General features: G+C 50.7%; 1 protein-coding gene across 16 annotated transcripts in view; it reads right to left on the bottom strand.

Moving 5' to 3' along the window:
• The window catches only part of Sipa1l3 (signal-induced proliferation-associated 1 like 3), a 198790-nt gene that overhangs the window by 25368 nt on the left and 153162 nt on the right, over nt 1-20260 (bottom strand). For all 16 annotated transcript variants that reach the window (XM_011250732.3, XM_006540405.3, NM_001081028.1 and 13 more), the window contains 4 exons: nt 18432-18569; nt 8316-8443; nt 4954-5072; nt 2533-2960 (listed from right to left, as the gene is read on the bottom strand). In XM_011250732.3, coding sequence (XP_011249034.1) covers nt 2533-2960; nt 4954-5072; nt 8316-8443; nt 18432-18569 — 813 coding nt within the window. The remainder of the gene's footprint in view (nt 1-2532; nt 2961-4953; nt 5073-8315; nt 8444-18431; nt 18570-20260) is intronic.

A 20260-nucleotide genomic window follows, 5' to 3' on the forward strand; every position in this document is an offset into this window, starting at 1 on the left:
TGTATAGTGGGGCTCTCCCCCCCACTCCCTCCACTTCTGGGTTTGGCAAATACTTCTCTCAGCTATGGGGTAATTTGTTCCCACCCCCCTGCCTCACGCACTATCCACGCCTGGCATCACTACTGCCTTTATATCATGGATTTCAAAACCCTACAAAATTTTTCTTTCCAGTGCTAGGGGTTGAATCCAGATCAGCCTGACAGTGAGGCCTCCAGTTACACCTCCTGCCCACGGTTAACTTGTTGCTGTGTTTGTTCTGAAACAGGGTCTCACTAAGTTGACCAGGATGGCTTTGAACTTGTGATCATCCTGCCTCAGTCTCTCAATTAGCTGAGATGATAGGCCTGTGCTACCAGATCCAGCTCCCACCAATGTCCAAGGACAGGGCCCACACCAGGCTGGAAATGCCCTGCTATGCTCTCTTGCCTCCACATCCTGGCACCGCTCAGTGGCACAGTTGAGTGATAACTGGAGACTGTCTGTCACCTGTGGGGGTGGGGCAGTGTTACCTGGGGCAGCACAGATTTCTAAGAAATGTATGTTGAACGAACGAATGAATGAATGAATGAATGAATGAGGTAGTCAGTGAGGTCAGAAGGTGAGAACTACTTGTCTAGGAAGATAGCCTAAGATAGCACCCTCATGCTGCCTTTTTCTTTGTCTCCATGGCAACACTCCTGGGCTCCCAGAGTCAGGAGCTCCTCAGAGGAGGGAATCGAGGACTCAGGCACTCCCAATCTGCTGGGGTTTTTTTTTTTTTTTTCCTTCTTTCTCTCCCAGCTCTCCTATTTCTGCTTGTGGTTCTGGGATTTGAACTCTGGGCCTCACAAATACTAGGCAAACATTGTCCTACTATGCTACATCCCCAGTACAGCCATGATGGTTTTCAAATCTGTCAGAGACCCTTGGGGGAAATCATGAAATCCTTCTAGCAAGGAGGGAGCTATGTTCCTCAGTTTACGACTGGAGCAGATCAAGGTGTGCAGCTAATGAGAGCCACTGCTTGGAGCCCAGCTATTTCTATGCAGAAACACAGCTCTCTCCCACGTGAGCTTCTCTGAGTGTGGTCCTGAGACTGCACCCATCAATAGCTTAGAGCTGGAGAGATGGCTCTGCGGTTAAGATCACTGAATGCTCTCCCAGAGGACCCAGGCTCAATTCTGAGAACCCACAGGGTGGCTCACAATCATCTGTACCTCTAGTTCCAAGGGATCTGATGCCCTCTTCTGGTGTCCTTAGATGCCAGGCACATGTGTGGTACACAGACATACATAACACATTAAAAAAGAGAAACAAAAGGAAAAGGAAAAGGAAAAGAAAAAGAAGCCAGATATGGTGGCATACACCTTTAATCCTGACATTCTTAAGGTAGGGGCAGGTGGATCACTGTGAGTTCAAAAACTACTTGGGGAGTTCCAGGCCAGCTAGAACTATATAGTGAGGCCCTGTCTCAAAATAAATAAATGAATACATTAAAGAAGAAAAGAAATGAAACAAAGGCATGCGGTTATGGAGGCCCCAGGTTCACAGGCAAAGATGCAGGAAGTCTTTACCCCAGGAAGGCCTGAGCTTTTCTGGAAGTCCTGGGTTCAGGCCAATTAGGCAGAGAGGCTGTGGCTTCCAGAAGCATGTCAGTGGGGCACGGGGATGGGACCAAGCTGGTCCCTCTACTGAACACTGCCTCCCTTTCTTGGGCAGACTGTCCATTGCTTTCCCAGGCGCACTAAGTGTGTGGGTTCAGACTCAGGGCTGAGGTACTTGCCTCTCCCTATCTGCCTTCCTATTTGTGCTGCTCAGAGCGTGGCCCTGAGACCACCATGTCTATCCACATCTACGAGCTTTAAAAGAAAATGCATCTTCCTGCACCCCACCCAGCCTACCGAGGCAGAACTCAGGGTTGGGGGTGGGCTGATCAGGAGTGGGTCTGGAGACTATGGCTCAAAGCCAGAGGCTGGAGGGCCACAGTGGGCCTTTGGAGACCCACTTGCAGCTGGGACAGTCACATGACACCACCAGCTGTGGGTGGTTCTGAGGACGCATTTGCCTTTTCCACCCAGAGGAGCATGGCAGAGATGCTGTAACTCGCCTTTGTTCTCTGACCCCATCTTGAGACCTGACAGCCACCGGCATGGTAAGAGCTGAGGTCCACAAAGGCAGAGACCAGTCCTTGGGACCCACCCAGCAGGCGGCGGCGGCGGTGGCGGCGGCCTACTCTACCCACTCTGGGCATTGTGTTGGAAGACTGTTAAGTCCCTACTATTTTGACCTGCATAAATACACCTGTGATAGATAAGATCTGAAACTCCTCACAGAGTTAAAACCATCGGTCATAGAGAGCAGAGAGAAGACAGAGGGCCAGAGAGAACCCGAGACAGATGAAGACAGACAGACAGCCAAGAGCTGCTCTCCCTGTCTGGTCTTTTGTCTCCCTGACGGGTATGTGGCGTGAGCTCTCCAACCCAACTCTGCAAGCACAGTTATCAGCAAGTGTATTTTGGAGAAGGATCTCAAATTAGGGGTGTGGGTTCTCACCTGGGTTGCCTTGGTGGGTCTCGGCTGCCCCCCACCAGGCCTGGAGGAGTGCAGGAGCCCGAAGAGTACAGCTTCGGCCGGTAGCCCTTGTTCTGGCCGGCCACCACAGGTGCAGGGGACACTTCCCGCCGTCTGTCCACAGGGTGGGGTCTCCCGGCCGACTCTCGGCCCCCGCCACAAAGACCTATATTTCCGGGAGGCTTGTGTGGCTTGGTGGGCCTCGGTGCTTTGGCTAGGGACATGCAACTGGGGCTGGAGGTGTAGAGCGTGGTATCGATGCCACTGTCACTCGAACCTCCCTTGGAGAAGGGGTCCTGCTCTGGCTCCAGGGGGTCCAGGGGGTCGAACCATCGGTCATCACTATGGCTGCTGGAGGCGTTGCTGGAGAGGGTGTTGCTGCTGGAATGGCTGGAGTACTGAGGTTCGCCCTGGAAGGAAGGCAGGTGTGTCTGCCTGACTCCAGGGATGGGGGCCTCTGCCCACACTGCAACCCAGAGCCAGACGCATCCATATTCTGGCTCCTCCCTTACTGGTACAGTAACTCTACATGACAGGAGTTACTTTCTCCCAGCCTGAGTTTTGTAAAGTGGCTGTGTGATTAGAAGTCCTGCCCCATCTGATGCTTGGACTGACGTATCTCAAACTGAATGTTTCTCAAACCGAGGTCTGGGGCTCCCTTCTAACCCCAGCTCCTTCCTTCCTCGAGTCTTTTCAGCACCAGCTCTGCAAACCTGCTGCCTATATCTTCCAGACACACGAAGGAGCTGTCAGGTTGGCACCCTCCTTTGTTCTCTCTGGGTCCTGTCTGGCACCGTCCCCCGTGGGGCCGCTGCTGCCCATTCCTCTTTATCTCCCTATCCAGATTTGTTCCCAATATGTGCTCAGAGGACAGCTGTGAGCATCTGTGTGCAATCACGTCCCTCCTCCCCTACTTGGAACTCTCCTGTGGCAATTTTAGGGCACAGGTCGGAGTCCTTACCACAGCTCGTGGGCCTCAGTGGTCTGACTCATGCTCTGGTATCTAATGTCGCCTCCCTGTCTCTCTAGATCACTGCTCCAGCCACACGAGTCTCCTGTGTTCTCTGGATGTGGCAGGAACAAGCCTCCGGGCCTTTGCACTTGTTGTTCCCTGTCTGTGACATTTTTCTCTCAGCTCTTTTTATGGTTCCGTTCTGACTTCATTCAAAGTCACCTTCTGCACTGGCTGGCTTTATGTCGACTTGAGACTAGAGTCAACAGTGAGGAGGGAATTGCCTCCGTAAGACCAGGCTGGAGGCAAGCCTCTAGGGCATTTTCTTAATTAGTGATTGAAGGGAGGGCCCAGTTCCATAGATGGTGCCATCCCAGGGCTGGTAGTCCTGAGTTCTCTAAGAAACCAGGCTGAGCAAGCCAGTAAGCAGCAACCCCCTTCCCCCCATGGCCTGTGCATCAGCTCCTGCCTCCAGGTTCCCGCCCTGTTTAAGTCCTACCCTGACTTCCTGTGGTGACGACCAGGGCAGTGGAAGTGTAAGCTGAAGCGACCTGTTCCTCTCTGAGCGGCTCCCTGGTTTTGTTTCAGCACAGCAGTAGTGATGCTGGCTAGGACGCCTCCTCCCAGGGCTCTGGTGAGTATTACCTAAGGCCACACTAGGCTTTCTTTACATGCTATTATGCTTCTGCCCACTTAGGGCTTGCTACCCACATTGGGTTGTCAGCTTCCTCAGGACAGTGGCTCCTCTGTCCTCTTCATCTGTATGGTCCCAATGCTCAGCCTGAGAAACGAGGTCGTCAAGACCAAACTGGACATACAGGACTCCATTTCCCAGCCTTCTTTGCAGGGATGGAGCCCTACCCATAGCAATGCATGTGGGTGACTCATGCCATTTCTGTCCTGGGCTGAAAAATCTCCTCCTTGAGCCCCCTCTTCCTTCTACCCTACCACTGGCTGCAACAATGCAGGTCCTAGCAAGGGACCCAGGACAGGGCTTGGAGGCCTTGAAGGACAAGCAAGTGACAGCAGGGAGCCTGAGTCCCTGACTCACCCTGTGCCACACTGCATCCTGCTGGGGAGAGACTGACTTTCTATGGCAGAAGGTCTCTGAAATGCAGGGGCTGCAGGCACAGTACTTGCCTACCAGGACCTCCGTGGCACAGAGAAGGAGGAAAGGATTTGTCAGAGGTTACTCGGCTGAGCGTTGGAGCCAGGATGTTATTTAGCCCCTGTAGAGGGGATCGTAGCTATGGCTGAGGATGAGCCCACACCCAGAGGAAAAGCTGCCCAGCCGTCTACAGCCATGTGCTCAGGAAAGCCACCAGCCAGCCAGCAGCCAGCAACCCGCCAGCAACCAGCCATCGCAGGCTTCACGCCCTGAATGAGGCAGGGCAGGGCAGGGCAGGGCAGGGCAGGGCGAGGCAGGGTAGGGTGGGGTAGGAGTGACTCACTTTGGAATGCCTATTGGGAGAATCTTTGCCAGCTGCGTCCTGCCTGGAGGGATGCTTGCTGCCAATGCTTCCAGTCATGGCGGAGAGCCTGGCCTGGGCCGGCACGTGCCACAGAGGCTCTGCAGGAAAAGAGGAGACACATTGGTGGTTAGGGGTGATGCAGGTCAGGGCCTGGTACTCCTCTCTAACTGCGGCTGCATGGTCCTGCACTGGCTAACCCGTCTGCTCTTCAGGCTCTATCAGTGCAGGCCTACGCCAGCACTCAGGGGCAGGGGCATTTGATGAGCATGTACTATGTGGCAGAAAGCACTCTTTGAGCTTCATGTGGTTAACTCATCCCCAGAGGAGGCTGAGCACTGCCAAGTACTGGCCAGCTGCAGCCGTGTAACAGCTCCTTCCTGACGGAAGAGACTGGAATCTTACTGATGCATGTGCGAGTATGGGTGCCTGAGTGCCATGGCGTATGTGTAGAAGTCAAGGGCAGCTCTTGGGAGTTGGTTCTCTCTTTCCACTATATTGATGTGGAGCTGGGATTAAGGCTGTCAGTCACTCCCATCCCCAGCAGATGTGGGTCCCTCTTGTTCTTTCTGGAACTTCACTCCAAACTAGCTGCTCTGAGGCTACAGGCAATCTCCTGTCTCTGTCTTCCATCTCACTGTAGGAATGCTGGAATTGCAAGTGCATATTACCACATCTGGAGTACAACCACATTTGAATTACAGATGTGCACCATCACATCTGGCCTTTTGCATGGGATCTAGGAATTTAATACAGGTTATCAGGTTTGTGTGGCAACTGCTCTTATTCAGAGTCAACTCCCTAGCCTTGTATTCATTTATTAAAAATTTTATTACATCACTTGTTTGTGTCTCTGCCCACGTCCCTGGGGACTGAATTAAGGTCTTCAGGCTTGGTGGCAAGTGCCATCTTGCCAGCCCCTTGTTTGTTTTTGAGACAATGTCTCGGTTATAGAGCCCAGGCTGGCCTGGGACTCATTTTGACCCTCCTATTTCAGCCTTTCCAATGTTGGGACTCTAGACACGCACCACCATACCTGGCTGCATGTATCACTTTGCTGGGCAGGGCCAGCACTACTGAAGTAGATACGAGAACCACCTTGAGTAGAAGGGTGTCATCAACGCTCAGAGAGATCAAGTAACTTGCTTGAGGTCAGGGAGGGAGAAACTGCCAAGCAGGACGTGGAGGTCAGAGTCTCTGCCATCTAGTTCCCCACCATTCTGGGGCCTGCCAGCAACAACCAACAGTGACCACAAGGGCCTGCACAGTGTCCTAAGGATGGGCAGTCCTCAGGCCTGGTAGGCGTGACTCAGACCTCCAACCTTCCTTGGAGGGGAGATGGACTCTGCCAAGGGCTTGGATCACGGTAGAGGATCCGCGTCTGACCCGGAACTTACTGCCAGGCCCATGACAGCATGAGCTTTCAACAGCAGTTGAAGCCCGTGAAGGCCTCCCGGGTACCTCAGGACCCATGTTCCTCCTGCTAAGGAGGATGGGCCTGGGTCTAGGAGACACTTTGCTAACCTGAGTGCTCTGTGGTACCGGAAACAAGTGGCTGTATCCACACCCTGTGGATGATGGGGCGACCCAACTGGTTCCAGTTCAAATCCCAATGATGCCACCCACCAGCAGCAACCTCGGGCAAGTGACAACCCTTCTGTGCCTTGCCTGCCTCATTCTTGTACCTGGCAGTCATGGTGCTGCTGTGACTCAGCAGAAGGGAACGTGGGGCACCTAGCACAATGCCAGGCTTAGGGCAATTATACAAAACTTGGCTGCTGATGTCATGGCTCTCTCGGCAGGGAGGCTGGCAAGGCCCTGTGTGTGCCGCTGCTTTAGGTCGATAGCCTGGTGCTCTTCTAAAGCTTTCCCTTTCCTGGGTCTTCCACGTGTTCTAAACTTCTTGATGACTTCTCAGCATAGATCTTCCTGGCATACATGTGTATGCACGTGTATGCATGTCAGGGAAGGTGTTAGTCACCTTAAACTAAGGTCCCAGGAAGGAAGAGGAGGCTGGGACTCTAGGGAACAGAAGGGAGAACAGCGGAGACTGATGGGGCCTCTGCTGAATGCTTGACAAGTCTCCCCATTTTGCAATTTGCTGTGTTAAAAGAGCCAGGTAACATATTTCTCTCCTTTTCTGAACGGAGTGGGAAAATAAAAAGACACAAATCTGTCCTGGAAACAGAGCACAGATCCATGAGCAGCACCAGGCAGGAACAGAACAGCCCACTGAAGAGGGCCAAATGGGGTCACAAGCCCTCAAGGTAGCCGAGAGACGAACAGCAAGGACACGCTAACGCTCCTGCCTGGGCTCAACCACTGACTGGTTCAGGACACCTACGCAGTCCTCCCTTCTGCTAATCCTGGGCATGTGGATGAAGACACCCTTCCTGGCTGCCTGGGAGCCCTCAACACCTCCCAGAAGCACTCTGCCTCTCTGTCTCTCATCTTCCTTTGGAACCCACCTGGATGCTCACCAGAGGCCGTCAGGTTTCAAAGGGGTTAGTTACAAGGTTGTTACAAGAGACTGTTTAAGTATTCACTCAAGTGGTACAGGTACAGAATTCATAACTCGCGTGCATGTGTGTGTGTGTGTGTACAATGTTCAATCCTGTCAGTCAGAAAAATGGAAATTAAGCTGATGGTGTGGTCATACATGCCTGTAATCACAGCACTCACGAGGCATGGACAAGGAGGATTAGAAATATTAGGCTATCCTCAGCTACATAGTGTGAGGCTAGCCTGGGCTACATCACATCACATCGCATCACAACATAACATAACATACATCTTTCTAAATAAATAAATGAATGAATACGTGAGTTCAGTGGGATTGAATTAAAAGAAAGAGACAAAGAAAATGACACAGTGACAGCACTCTAAGTCCACCCCAGGAGCCCAGATAGAAAGGCTTAAGGACATACGGCCATAGAGTGCTTCTATGTCACTGGTGGGTGTGGAAATGGTTCAGCACTTTGGGGTATAGTTTGGTGCAGTTTCTTATAAAGTCAAATACACAATCTAGCTGTTTTACACTAGGAAGACACTCACAGAGAGACACTCCTAAGCAGCCTCAAACTGGTCCCCGTAGCATCCCTCAAGTACCAGAGTGGGGTGTACTCAGACAACGGAAGAGTAGATGCAGAAATCCCACGCTACATCCAGTCGTGTGGCTGCCTGCACTAGCATGACACCAAGTCCCAGAATCCAGAAGCACATAAACAAAGTAGACATGGCGTGGCTTTATAGTCTACACGGCCCAAACGCAGCTGAGAAGGGAGGTCACCTGTGCCTTCTCAGGGAGAAGCCCTTGGGAAGCGGCAGGGGGTGTTGGGGCTTACCTGGTTTTGGGCGCTCCATGGTGCTCTCCTGGCTGGTCAGGCCACCTGATGAGGAGTCACCGCTGGACATCCCATCGTGCATAAAGTGAGGGTCAAACGACAGCAGAGGGTGTGGGGCAGCTGCGTACCTGCAGAGCAGAGAGTGAACAAAGTCCCGGAGGGACAGCACCGCGTGAGCCCATTGCCCGCTTGCCAGTGGCTTTTTAACATCCAGGAGACTCTGCTGTGGATGGGAGGCAAGGAGCTGCTGGCAAGGCTATCTGCTCTTAACTGAAGCTCAGCAAAGAGGCTCGCCTGCCCGGGATGTCTGCCAGGGAGGTGGTGGCGACAGGGAGTGCAGGGCAGAGCAGGCTTCTGAAGGAGGGAGGGTGCACAGCCCTGCTTGTTCAGGGTTCTGCCTCTTGGCTGTAGAAGGGGGTTCCCTGGCCTTTCTGGGTGCTTTGGCCCCAGTCTCACTGCAGGCTCCCTTCTCTCTGAGGTTGCCAGGCAAATCAGGCAGCATTTGGTGGGTATAGCCGACCCAGGCTGGAGAGTGTGGGGTTCATACCTCACTGTTGTCTCTTGCCTAGTCAGTTATAATTAGTTCCTAGGCCAGGGCCTCAGTTTCCCTAGCTGTTAGGAGGCGACACAAAGGGAGGTGAGATATTTGGTCTACAGACTAGGACCAGTTGGAGGAAGATGCCAGCCTTCAGTTGGGCAAGAGCTTTGACTGAGCTTTGGTTTGTTTGTTTTTGTTTGTTCGTTGTTTTTAGGTTAACAACTCATTCTTTTAAAAATATTTTTATCACATTTATGCACGTGTGAGCACACGTGACTGTACACACAGGCAGAGGTCAGAGGACACCGCAGGAATCTGTCTTCTCCTTCTAACATGGGTTCTAGGGACGGGATTCAGGTTGTCAAGCGCTGGCAGCAGGTGCCTTAGAGATCCTGTTGCCTCCGCCCTTTTGCTTCTGTATTGTATTTTATTTATTTTATTGTATTTATGTATTTATTGTATTGTATTGTATTTTGAAGCAGCATCTCATGTAGCCCACACTGGCTGGGATCTGGTTATGTAGCAAGAGATTACCTTGAACATCTGCTTCTCCACCTTCCCTGATGCTAAGATTACCAGTGGGTACCATGATACATACTGGGCTAAGCTGTAGTCTTTGTGTTTGAGAATCACGGTCAAGGTTGAGGAGTGGAGAAAGAGCAGAGATGCCCCCAGACAGCATCTCACACCACAGGCAAGGGCCAGAATTCAGGGAGGTGGTAGTGGAGGACAGGGAGTTCTCTCACTGTGGGATTCCCTACACATATCTCTTGTTTGGGCTTGAGTCTGGAGCACTCCCCCCCCCCCCCGCACCCCCCACCCCAGTCCATGTTTTAGAAGCCCGATCGATTATCAGCTGGTGCCTCCATTTCGGAAGGTTACAGGAGTTAGGGAGGTGAGGTCTATCCTATCCAGTTGCTCCTGGGTCACACTGTCCTTGATTCCCTAGCCTGCTGTGACAGAAGCAGTTATCTTCCCCCATAAACTCCCACAGGCACGCAAGGCCAAGCAGCTATGGCTCAACTGCCCTTGAATCCAGAGATCAATTCTCCCAAGTTGTCTCTGCCAGACACTGGGTTACAGTGACACAAAAGCAAGCCCCCCTCTGTCAGAACACGGTCCAAGAATGGCGTCGTGTGAGGGAAATCCTGAACATTCGTGAGAAAACTCCAAGAAACCAAGGCAAGAGTGACCCCAGTGCCTTCAAAGCCACAGAGTTGTCCTTGGATTGTGCTCTCATGCCTTTCTAGGGGTGACAGATAGGGTGAGCTTACTTCAACGGGCCATTGTTTGTTTGTTTGTTTTAAAGATTTATTTTATTTTATGTGTATGAGTACACTGTAGCTGAACAGATGGTTGTAAGCCTTCATGTGGTTATTGGGAATTGAACTCTGAACCTCTGCTTGCTCCAGTTGGCCCTGCTCCCTCCGGCCGGAAGATTTATTTATTATTGTACATTAAGTACACTGTAGCTGTCTTCAGGTGTACCAGAAGAGGGCGTCAGATCTCATTAAGGGTGGTTGTGAGCCACCATGTGGTTGCTGGGATTTGAACTCAGGACCTTCGGAAGAGCAGCTAGTGCTCTTACCTGCTGAGCCATCTTGCTAGCCCCCAACTGGTTATCGTTATTTGTATATATGCCATATGGCATCTCTTATCCTGGCGACGGTACATTTACCGTGTAGTTCTTCTTAACCCTCACAGTCTAAAATGTCTGGTGTTCAGAATAAAGCTCACAATTGCCAGAGACTTCAGTGTACCTCACTCACCAGCTCTGTTCTCCTAGGTCCCAGGGTCTCTAAAATGGCGAACACCCCACACCTCCCCGTGTCCATCTATCTCTGGTCAAGGCCAGAGTATGGCCTTGCCTGTCTAACTGGGGTTGGGTCAGGGAGAGGTGTATGGCACAATTATGGCTAAATGCTGGCTTTTAAGATTATAAGATATTTGTGACTTTCCACTCCCACCATATCATGAGTCAGGGCCATTTCCTGGCCCCTGTGATTGGCTTGATTTGGGGTGGGGGGCAGGGTTTCATGTAGCCCAGGTTAGCCCTTGAGGACTTACTTGAACTCCAGATCCTATAGTCTCTAGCTCATGATAGCGCATTTTAGGAATCTGGGCTCCGTCAAGCTAGGTAAGTGTTCTATCAGCTGAGCTACATCCTTCAACCCTCTTTGTTTTCTCTTAGGCTTTGATGCTAGGATTGACTGAGAGTCTTGCTCTTGGGCATATACTGTGCAAATGAACTAGATACCCTCAGACCCCAAGCACATCTTTGTTAATGTAAGTTTCAGACTCTCCAGCATACCCTAACTGAAGTGGGAGGGCCAGACCGCTGTGGCTCCTGGCAAACACCTCCATCTCCTTGCTCCCAAGAAAGGCAAGAAGAGATGGCCTCTGTGGGTAATAGCACATGCTGCCATGTCTCATGACCTGAGTCCAATCCCTGGGGTCCACATGGTAGGAGAAGAGAGCCAAACCCTATAAGCTGTCCTCTGATCTCCACATGTGTGCCATGAAGCACGCACGCACGCACGCACGCACGCACGCACGCACGCACGCACGCACGCACGCACACACACACACACGCACACACACACACACACACACACACTTTTAAAAAGACAATGTGGTGGTTTGATTGAGATGTCCCCCATAGTCTTGGACATTTGAAAACTTGGTCTCTAGCTGGTGTTGCTGTTTCAGTAGGCTTGGGAAGTGTGGCCTTGTTGGAGGAAGCGTGTCACCAGAGACGGGCTTTGAGAGTACAAAGGCGAGAGCCATGCTGAGTTTGCTCATTCTCTTTGTGCTTGCTGTTCAAGTCGTGAGCCTTAATCTGTTGTTCTAGCTGCTGTGTCTGCTGCACCACCATGGCCTCTAACTCTCTGGAATCATAAGCCAAATAAAGTCTTTCTTCTACAAGTTGCCGTGGCAATGCTGTCTTATCACAGTGATGGAAAAGCACTAATAGCGATGACCTCTCACGTCCTCTGGGTCTGGCATGGCCTGGTGTTAGAACACCATGAAAGATGCTGGGCCGTGGTGGCATTCCTTTCATCCCAGCACTTGGGAGGCAGAGACAGATGGGTTTCTGAGTTCAAGACCAGCCTGGTCTACAGAGTGAGTTCCAGGACAGCTAGGGCTACACAGAGAAACCCTGACTCAAAAAACCAATTAAAAAAAAAAAAAAAAAAAAGAAGACCATGAAAATAGCTCCTGCCTTCTTGCCACCAGTCTGAAGCTGATGTCATGGCTGAAGGGACTGCAGATGTGATGAGACCAGGGCTGGAGTCCTTGAGGAGTGCTCCCTGAGTCTACCCTTTCTGGGTTGCCTCTATATAGAGAGACACATTTCTATATAGAACGAACACGTTTCTATGGCTTTTGAGTCTACTTTTAGTGTCTCTGGTCAAATGACCTGATGACACAAGTCTTGGATGCTGGGGTGGTTTGACTATGCTTGGCCCATAGGGAGTGGCCTTGTTGAAGGAGGTGTGTCACTGTGGGGGAGGGCTTTGGGATCCGCCTCCTAGCCATGTGCAAGCCAGTCTTTTCCTGATTCCTTTGGGTAAGATGTAGAATTTTCAGGTCCTCCAGCTTCATGCCTGCCTGGACGCTGCCATGCTTCATACCATGATAATGGACGGAACCTCAGAAGCAGTAAGCCAGCTCCAATGTCTTTTATAAGAGCTGCTTTGGTCATGGCATCTCTTTACAGCAGTGGAGACCCTGACTAAGACAGACACTGAGGGAGAGCTGAGCCTCTGTGACTAACGGCAATGCTCCTCACCTCTCAGGCTTCACCTCAGGAGAGGACAGCAGGAAGGAGAGATGTGCTGAGACCCTCGACACTCTAGTCACTGCCGGCCTCAAGACACACTTAGTTGGGCCTGTGAAGACCTCCCTAATGACTAAGTTCAGGTTCCCGACAGACACTGCATTTTCTGAAAGCTCAATTCTTTGTCCCTGTCAAGAAAAGACAGACTATCTCCTTCTTACGACCCCGCCCAGGCCTTAATGTTCTCCCAAAGGAAGATCGAGACAGAGCACTAGGGGATCCAAGGGTCCATTCTTTTGTGGTTTTGTTTGTTTGTTTTTGAGACAGGGTTTCTCTGTGTAGTTCTGGCTGTTTTGGAACTCACTCTGTAGACCAGGCCGGCCTCCGAGTCAGAGATCCACCTGCCTCTGTCTCCATAGTGCCGGGATTAAAGACATGTAACACCACAGTCGAATTTAAGAGTCTATCCTTGACTTCTGTTTGTCTGAGGGCCCAGTTTGCTGTGGTTTAAGGGGCTTACCAAAGCAGCCTTAACTCCAAGCAACCTTGACCTCTCTGGTTGCCCTCACACATGGCCAGCTGCCTAGGGAAACATACTCTACCATGGTGGGACATAGAAGCACTGACCCATTTATTCAGTTTCCCACAAGGTCAAGCCCCGAGCCCTGGAGGAAACTGGCGGTAGAATGGGGAGCACTGACCACCAAGCCAGAGCACCCACTGCCACTACTGAGCCATCTCTCCAGCCCCTGGAGATTTATTATTTATTTTTAATTTATGTGTATAAGTGTTTTCCCTAAATGTAAGTATGTGACCCATTTGAGGTCAGTGCCTGTGGAGATCAGAACAGGGTGGTGGATCCCTTGGAAATGGAGTTGTAGGTGGTTGTGGTGAACTGAGCCATGGTTCTCTGCAAAAGCAGGCAGTGCTCTTAACCACTGAGCTGTCTCTTCGCCCAAGCGTGTTCATTTGTTGGTTCTTTCTTATAAAATCCTCCTCCTTCTACTACTACTTTCTTTTATAAATAAAAGAGAGGGACTCAGTATGTAGCTGTGGCTAGCCTGGGACTTGCAATGTCAAGTTCTTCTATTTTTAAAACACAAACTAGTAGCTGGGGGGGTGGGGTGGGTGCACACCTTTAATCCCAGTACTTGGGAGGCGGAGGCAGAGGCAGAGGCAGAGGCAGAGGCAGAGGCAGAGGCAGAGGCAGAGGCAGAGGCAGAGGCAGAGGCAGAGGCAGAGGCAGAGGCAGAGGCAGAGGCAGAGGCAGAGGCAGAGGCAGAGGCAGAGGCAGAGGCTAGTGGATCTCTCTGAGTTCTGGGCCAACCTTGTCTACAGAGAGAGTTCCGGGACAGCCAGGGCTACATAGAGAAACCCTGTCTTTAAAAACAAACAAAAACCTAATCAACCAACCAACCAACCAACCAACCAACCAACCAACCAAATGAACTGTCGTAAACACATGGAGTTTTCAGGGCTGGGATGCGGCTCAGTAGGCACGGTGCTTGCCTGCACACACCAAGCCTTGGTTTGGACTCGATCCCCACACCACAGCTGCCTGTGTGACACTGTGCACCTGTAACCTCAGCACTCAGAAGGCTGAGGCAGGAGCTCAGGAGTGAGTGTCCTTGGCTATGTGATGAGTTCAAAGCCAGCCTGGGTTCCCTGAACCCCCGAGATGAGGGGATGGGGCTATGGATATGAATGAGAAGACAAGCAAGCTGAGCACCAGCGCGTGTTTCTCCACCTCTTCATCCCACCGCAAACACGCCTTCCTCGCCAGGACAGACTGTACCAACTTAATAGTAAGCCAAAGGAACCCTTTTCCCCCTGAAGCTGCTTCCTGTCAGTTATTTGTTCATGGAACAGTAAAAGTAACCTGAGTGGGGTGACAGTTAAATCTCGGTGGCTTAGGGTCTGAGTGTGCTGGGGACACCTGGCCAAGCTCAAAGTCAGGGGGAGAGAGAGGGGATGCAGAGCCATGAATCACAAAGGCCAGGCCTAAGGCACTGGAACCCCAAGAAGAGAGGTGTGGGCTTGGAAGAGCTAGAATCACAGGAGAAAGTCCCAGGGAGGCTGACCCCTCCCCCGCCGACCATGACTGTGACTGTGGGCAGTGTCTCCCCAGGGATCACCCACATGGTGATGATCTGGAAGAGCTCACAATTCTTGGACCAGGAGATGATCTGGGTCACCCCTGGCTACTCTAAGGCTTGACTCCTGTCCAGACTGCTTCCTGGCATAGACATGTTAGCCTAAGGGGTTCACTTTGCTGAGCCCCACTTTTGCTTCTGCCAAATGGGGATTATCAACTTATGTCCTGAAGCTGCTGGGAGGACGCCTGTATCAGTCATAAGACAGATGGCACGGACCAGACTGGAGAACTTGGAAAAAAGATGCATGCAGATGTGTCTAGTCCCTCCATTATTTTTGCTTTAAGTAGCAAACACAAAGGAGAAAGGCTGGCTTTCCAATAAATTGCTGGAGCAATCAGACATTCTTGACAAAAGAGGAAACCTGACCTAGACCTCTCACCTAAACAAAAGCCAAAACAATTAAGAACACTGAGTGCAGTGGCATCCACACAGGTGTTTTTGTGTGTGTGTGTGTGTGGGGGGGGTGGCTGAGGCAGGAGGAGCTCAATATAAAGCTATGCCTGGGATACAGATGGGCAACTTAATGAAACATTGTATCAAAATAAAAAGTTAAAAAAAAAGACCAGAGATGCAGCAGAGTGGAGCCCCTGTCTAGAATCCCCTAGTAAGGGCCTGGGGACGTGGCTCAGTGGTAGAGCCCCTGCCTAGAATTCCCTAGTAAGGGCCTGGGGACGTGGCTCAGTGGTAGAGCCCCTGTCTAGAATCCCCCAGTGAGGGCCTGGGGGCGTGGTTCAGTGGTAGAGCCCCTGCCTAGAATCCCCCAGTGAGGGCCTGGGGGCGTGGCTCAGTGGTAGAGCCCCTGCCTAGAGTCCCTCAGTGAGGACCTGGGGGCGTGGCTCAGTTTCCACTATGAAGGGGAGATGGGTAAGAAAATCAAGGACTTAAAATGCCTAACAGGAAAATGTTTGATTTATATTAGGAGAAAGAATGATAGTTTAGACATCAAAAAAATGTTTTGTTTTGAGAAAGACCCTATGAAGAAGATGAAAAGAAAAACCGAAGGCCGCTCATACAAAGAGTTCTCGAACACTGCAGAGCACTGAGTGAAGCAGAAAATGGGCAGAAGACAGACACATCACTGGAGAGGATACGTAGCTGGCAGATCAGCACACAAGATGCTCAGCAGCGTTGGCCGTCAGAGCAATGCAAATTACGGCGGCAATGAGACAGCACTATGCACCCATCAGAACAGTGAACATGAAAAAAGGAAAAAAAAAAAAAAACCAACCCAGTGGCAATGCCACATGGCAGTGAGACCGCGGAGAGACTGCAGTACGCATATGCCTCGGGTGGGAATGGGAAACGGACTTACCACATGGCAGGCCACTGTGCTGGGCACTGATCCCAGGCAAGTGGAAACTTATTTCTATGCGGAAATGTGTATGCTTGAACATACATGTTACATGTTCACAGCCGGAATATTTATAATGGCCCAAACCTAGAAACTCCCCAAGATTTTTTATTTGGGTAGATGGTTAACCGACTTTATCAACCAGCTGCACCTTCTCTTAAAAAACAAAAACAAAAAACAACAACCCAAGTCAAAACAATAACAAAACCCTTAAACTTCATTTTATGAATGAGTGTTTGCCTGCATGTATATATTTATACCACACATGTGCCTGGTGCCCGTGGAGGTCAGAGGAGGCATCAGGTTCCCTGGAACTGGAGTTACAGACATTTGTGAGCTGCTATGTGGGTGTCAGGAACGGAGCCTGGGTCCTTTGCAAGAGCAGCCAGTGCCTTCCTTAACCGTTCCCTTACTTTTTATTTTTGAGACATGGTCTCACTAAGTTGTCCAGGCTGGCCTTGGACTTACTCTGTATCCCAAGTTAGCTGTGACTTTTTGACCCTCTTGCTTTTGCCTCTTAGGGTTTTGTCTCGTCTCGTCTCGTCTCGTCTCGTCTCCTCTCCTCTCCTCTTCTCTTGTTTTTGCTGCCATTTGCAGTCTCAGTCCTTACAGAGGCCAAGGTGTTGTCCCAGCAAGCTACACATTCTAGAATCTTCTTTGCCTCTCTCACATCCTGCCATTTAGCTCATTCATGCTCCTTCGTCTCTGTTACAAACTTTCATCAATGCCTCCTGGTTCAAATGCCCTCTTCCGGGCATGGTCCTCCTGAGTGGGACCGTGCTCCCCTCCTCGCTGATGTGCTCCTCAGCCATGTGGCTTGTGGGATCTCTCTTCAGCACAAGCAAGGAGGAGCAACAGGAGCCCTGGCCACTGAGTAGGCCAGACATTCCTCTCAGAACTTTACACACCAGAAGCCCCTGGGATGTGTGCTAATGAGGGCTGCACAGCAGCCTCTAGAAGTTTTCAGAGGCTTCCTCTCCCCCTTGACTTTACAGAGGCTTAGCATCCAACATGGCGCAGAGTGGGGCTCTAAGGGCACTGCCTACCAGCAAGGACAGAAACCCAGGGTTAGGTCCAGGAGTGTGTACTTGGATCAGTCCTCCTTGTATAAGAACCTCAGGTTGGTTGGATTAGTCCCTGGGCTAGAAGCAAGTGGTTTGCCTTTTGTCAGCCCCAGTGCCCTGTGATGGAGACGTGGAACAGACCCACAAGCTGCCAATCTTGGAGCAAACTCATGCTCTCCTCACTTGTGCATATGGATATGTGCTATGCCTAAGTAGCTGGCTTCTCTCTATCATAGGTGGCATATCCCTGCAACTGACCTTTGTCTGTCTGTGTCCTCTATCTCCTCTTCCCCACCCTTTTTTTTTTAAATCTCTCTTAACTGGGCTAAGAGAATGGAGATTGTTTGTGGCCACAGTCACGTCAGGGACCACAGAGGGAGCTGAGGGGCAGAGCTTGGGTCAGGCTTCCAGGAGGAGCACAGCTCAGGTTAGGAGGCTGGCCTCTCCTTAGGGATTTCCAGTGAGGAAAAGGCTGGGGCATGCGAACAGACTACATAGAAACCTGAAAGGAGGTGGCTGGTGGGCTAGTATGTGGCATTTCCGGGCCCTTGGTCAGGGACAGCGAGAGGCAGATCTGAGGGCCAGCCGTGCCAGAGGAGACACGGGGTCACTGAGTCTGGGAGGCTGAGCGGACTGAGCACAGGGGTGAGAAGGATTCAAGATGAGAACAGGGACAGGGTGGGACTGCCACTGACACAGGGACTCAGGAGGACCTGGGATCACATTCATGGGGCCTTGAATGGCTACTGTCCAGTCTGGGTCTGCTCCAAAGGTGCCGGAGAGCCATGGAGATTTAGGGAAGATGGCTGATGCTGTCAGGTTGGAGTTGGCTCTAAGGGGGAGGGATGGAACTGGAAAGACCATGTGACCTGGATAATACTGATGGCCTGGTTTTAGTGTGTGGGAACTAGAGACAGATGAAGAGGAGGCTGGGGAGAGGATGGTTTTGCTCAAAAAGCAAACAAACAAACAAACAAACAAACAAAGAGCCAACGACAACTTCTGTCGGAGCAGCTTAGCTCTGATTTTTGTTCTTCTGTTTCTTTGTTCTAAATTTTAAGGAGACATTGCCAATACCCTGGTGGTCGTTTTCTGACCTTGGAGGGGGGAGGTCCATAAACCCCATGACATGGTGGATGAGATAGTGAGGTGCCTTTCCTAAGAAAAAAAACCTGCAGCAGCAATCACCAGATGACATCATTTCAAAAGCAAAGGGAAACTCTGACCTTTCAGGAGAAGGCTTGTATCTTGCGTAGGTGGCAGAGCCTGGGGTGGAGAAGCTCCCAGAAGGCTGTCGGTAGGGAGGGACTCTGTCGGCCCCTGCTGGTGATGCTGCAAAAGGTGTTTCTGGGAAACTGACAGGCCTGGAAAGACACAGGAGAGGGGACAGAGGCAGGGTAAGGAGGCATCCCTGAGGAGGAGGAGGAGGAGGTATACAACACACCTGCCCTTCAAGTCCAGCCAGGTTCTGGCGCCTACCCCCCCTTGGATCTACATGCAAGGAAGAGGGAAGACAGGAGAGTCCTGTCCCCTCCCTCTGTGCTCCTCACCCAGCTTTGCAGCTGGGACAGGGGCCCCTGGGGACAATTCTCTGTCCTTTCCAGGGAACAAAACTGTTCTTCTGCCCCTTCATCTAAGGAAAATTTAAATATATATATATTTTAATTAAAACCTTTTTAGATACATTTACTTTTATTTGTGTATGACCATTTTGCCTGCATGTATATATGTGTACCACATGGGTGCCCGATGCCTGCAGAGGGCATCAGGTCCCTTGGAACTGGAGTTGTAATGGGTGTGAGCCACCGTGTGGGTACTGGGAACTGAGCCCCGATTCTTGGCAAGAACAAGTGCTTTTTTTAAGCACAGAGTCATCTTTCCAGCTCCCTTACTTATTTCTGAGACTGAGTCTCACTATGTAGCTCTAGCTGGCTAGGAACCCACTACCTCGACAAGGCTGGCATTGAACTCACTGAGATCCGTAGCTTGGCTTTGTTACTCTGTGGGTTTCTCTTTCTTTCATGCTTTTCCATCCCTTTCTCCCACCCTTTCAACTCCTTAACACTAGATAAGAAAGAAAAAAGGATACAGAAGAAAGGAAAGAGGCCCCTTAGTAAAGCTGGGGGCAGAGAGGGGATGGCCCTTAGACTACTTCCTGCTGACTACAGCCAAGTTTGAACTTCACCATCAGGATATCTGATTTCTCCTTTTTGTTGTTTCTTCTTTGCACACAACTACTTAACAAACTGCAACCACCAACCACCTGGGGCCTATATACTTGGAGTTCCCAGAATTCCAAATATCACACAACTGCAGAAACTATCTGCTGCAGGCAAAAATCACACCCCTGCTAGAGCACGAGGCAAATCATAGTCAGTTACTGTCTGCAGCAGCCCCATATCCCACACCTGGGAATAAAATGAAAACATAGTTTTATAATAGTGTTTTTTAAAAAGAGACCAAAATTCCAAAATTCTTACAACAGAGATCCAGCTGTCTCTGCCTCCCAAGTGTTGGGATTAAAGGTGTGCACCGCCTTGCCTGACTGTATGTATGTATGTATGTATGTATGTATGTATGTATGTATGTGTGTGTATATATATATATATATATATATATATATATTTTTTTTTTTTTTTGGTAGAATGGGGGCAAGGCTGAGGGCCACATACCCAGCATGCTTCATCTCTTAATATATAATGTATCCAAGTGAGTATCTCAGCTGGGCCTGGTGGTCCAGGGCTGTAATGCAGGCCTCTGAGAGGTCTGGAGCAGGAGGTTTTTCAGTTTAAGGACAGACTGAATAACATAGGGAGGTCCTGTTCTAAAGAAAGGAGAGTGAGCTGAGGATGTACTCAATGGGAGAGCATTTGCCCAGCCAGCCAAAGGACAGAGGTTCAACCCTCAGTATCCATAGACACAAAACAGTATACACTAAATACCAGTATCCAAGTCCCTGAGTTGACTGCCAGCCCGAGAAGCTAGTCCTGCAGGTTCTATTGTTGGCCCTGGAAAAAACCCTTTTTCCAACCTCATATAGAGAACTTTCTGTCCC

Source organism: Mus musculus, chromosome 7 (genome assembly GCF_000001635.26).
Source record: "Mus musculus strain C57BL/6J chromosome 7, GRCm38.p6 C57BL/6J".
Taxonomy (NCBI): domain Eukaryota; kingdom Metazoa; phylum Chordata; class Mammalia; order Rodentia; family Muridae; genus Mus; species Mus musculus.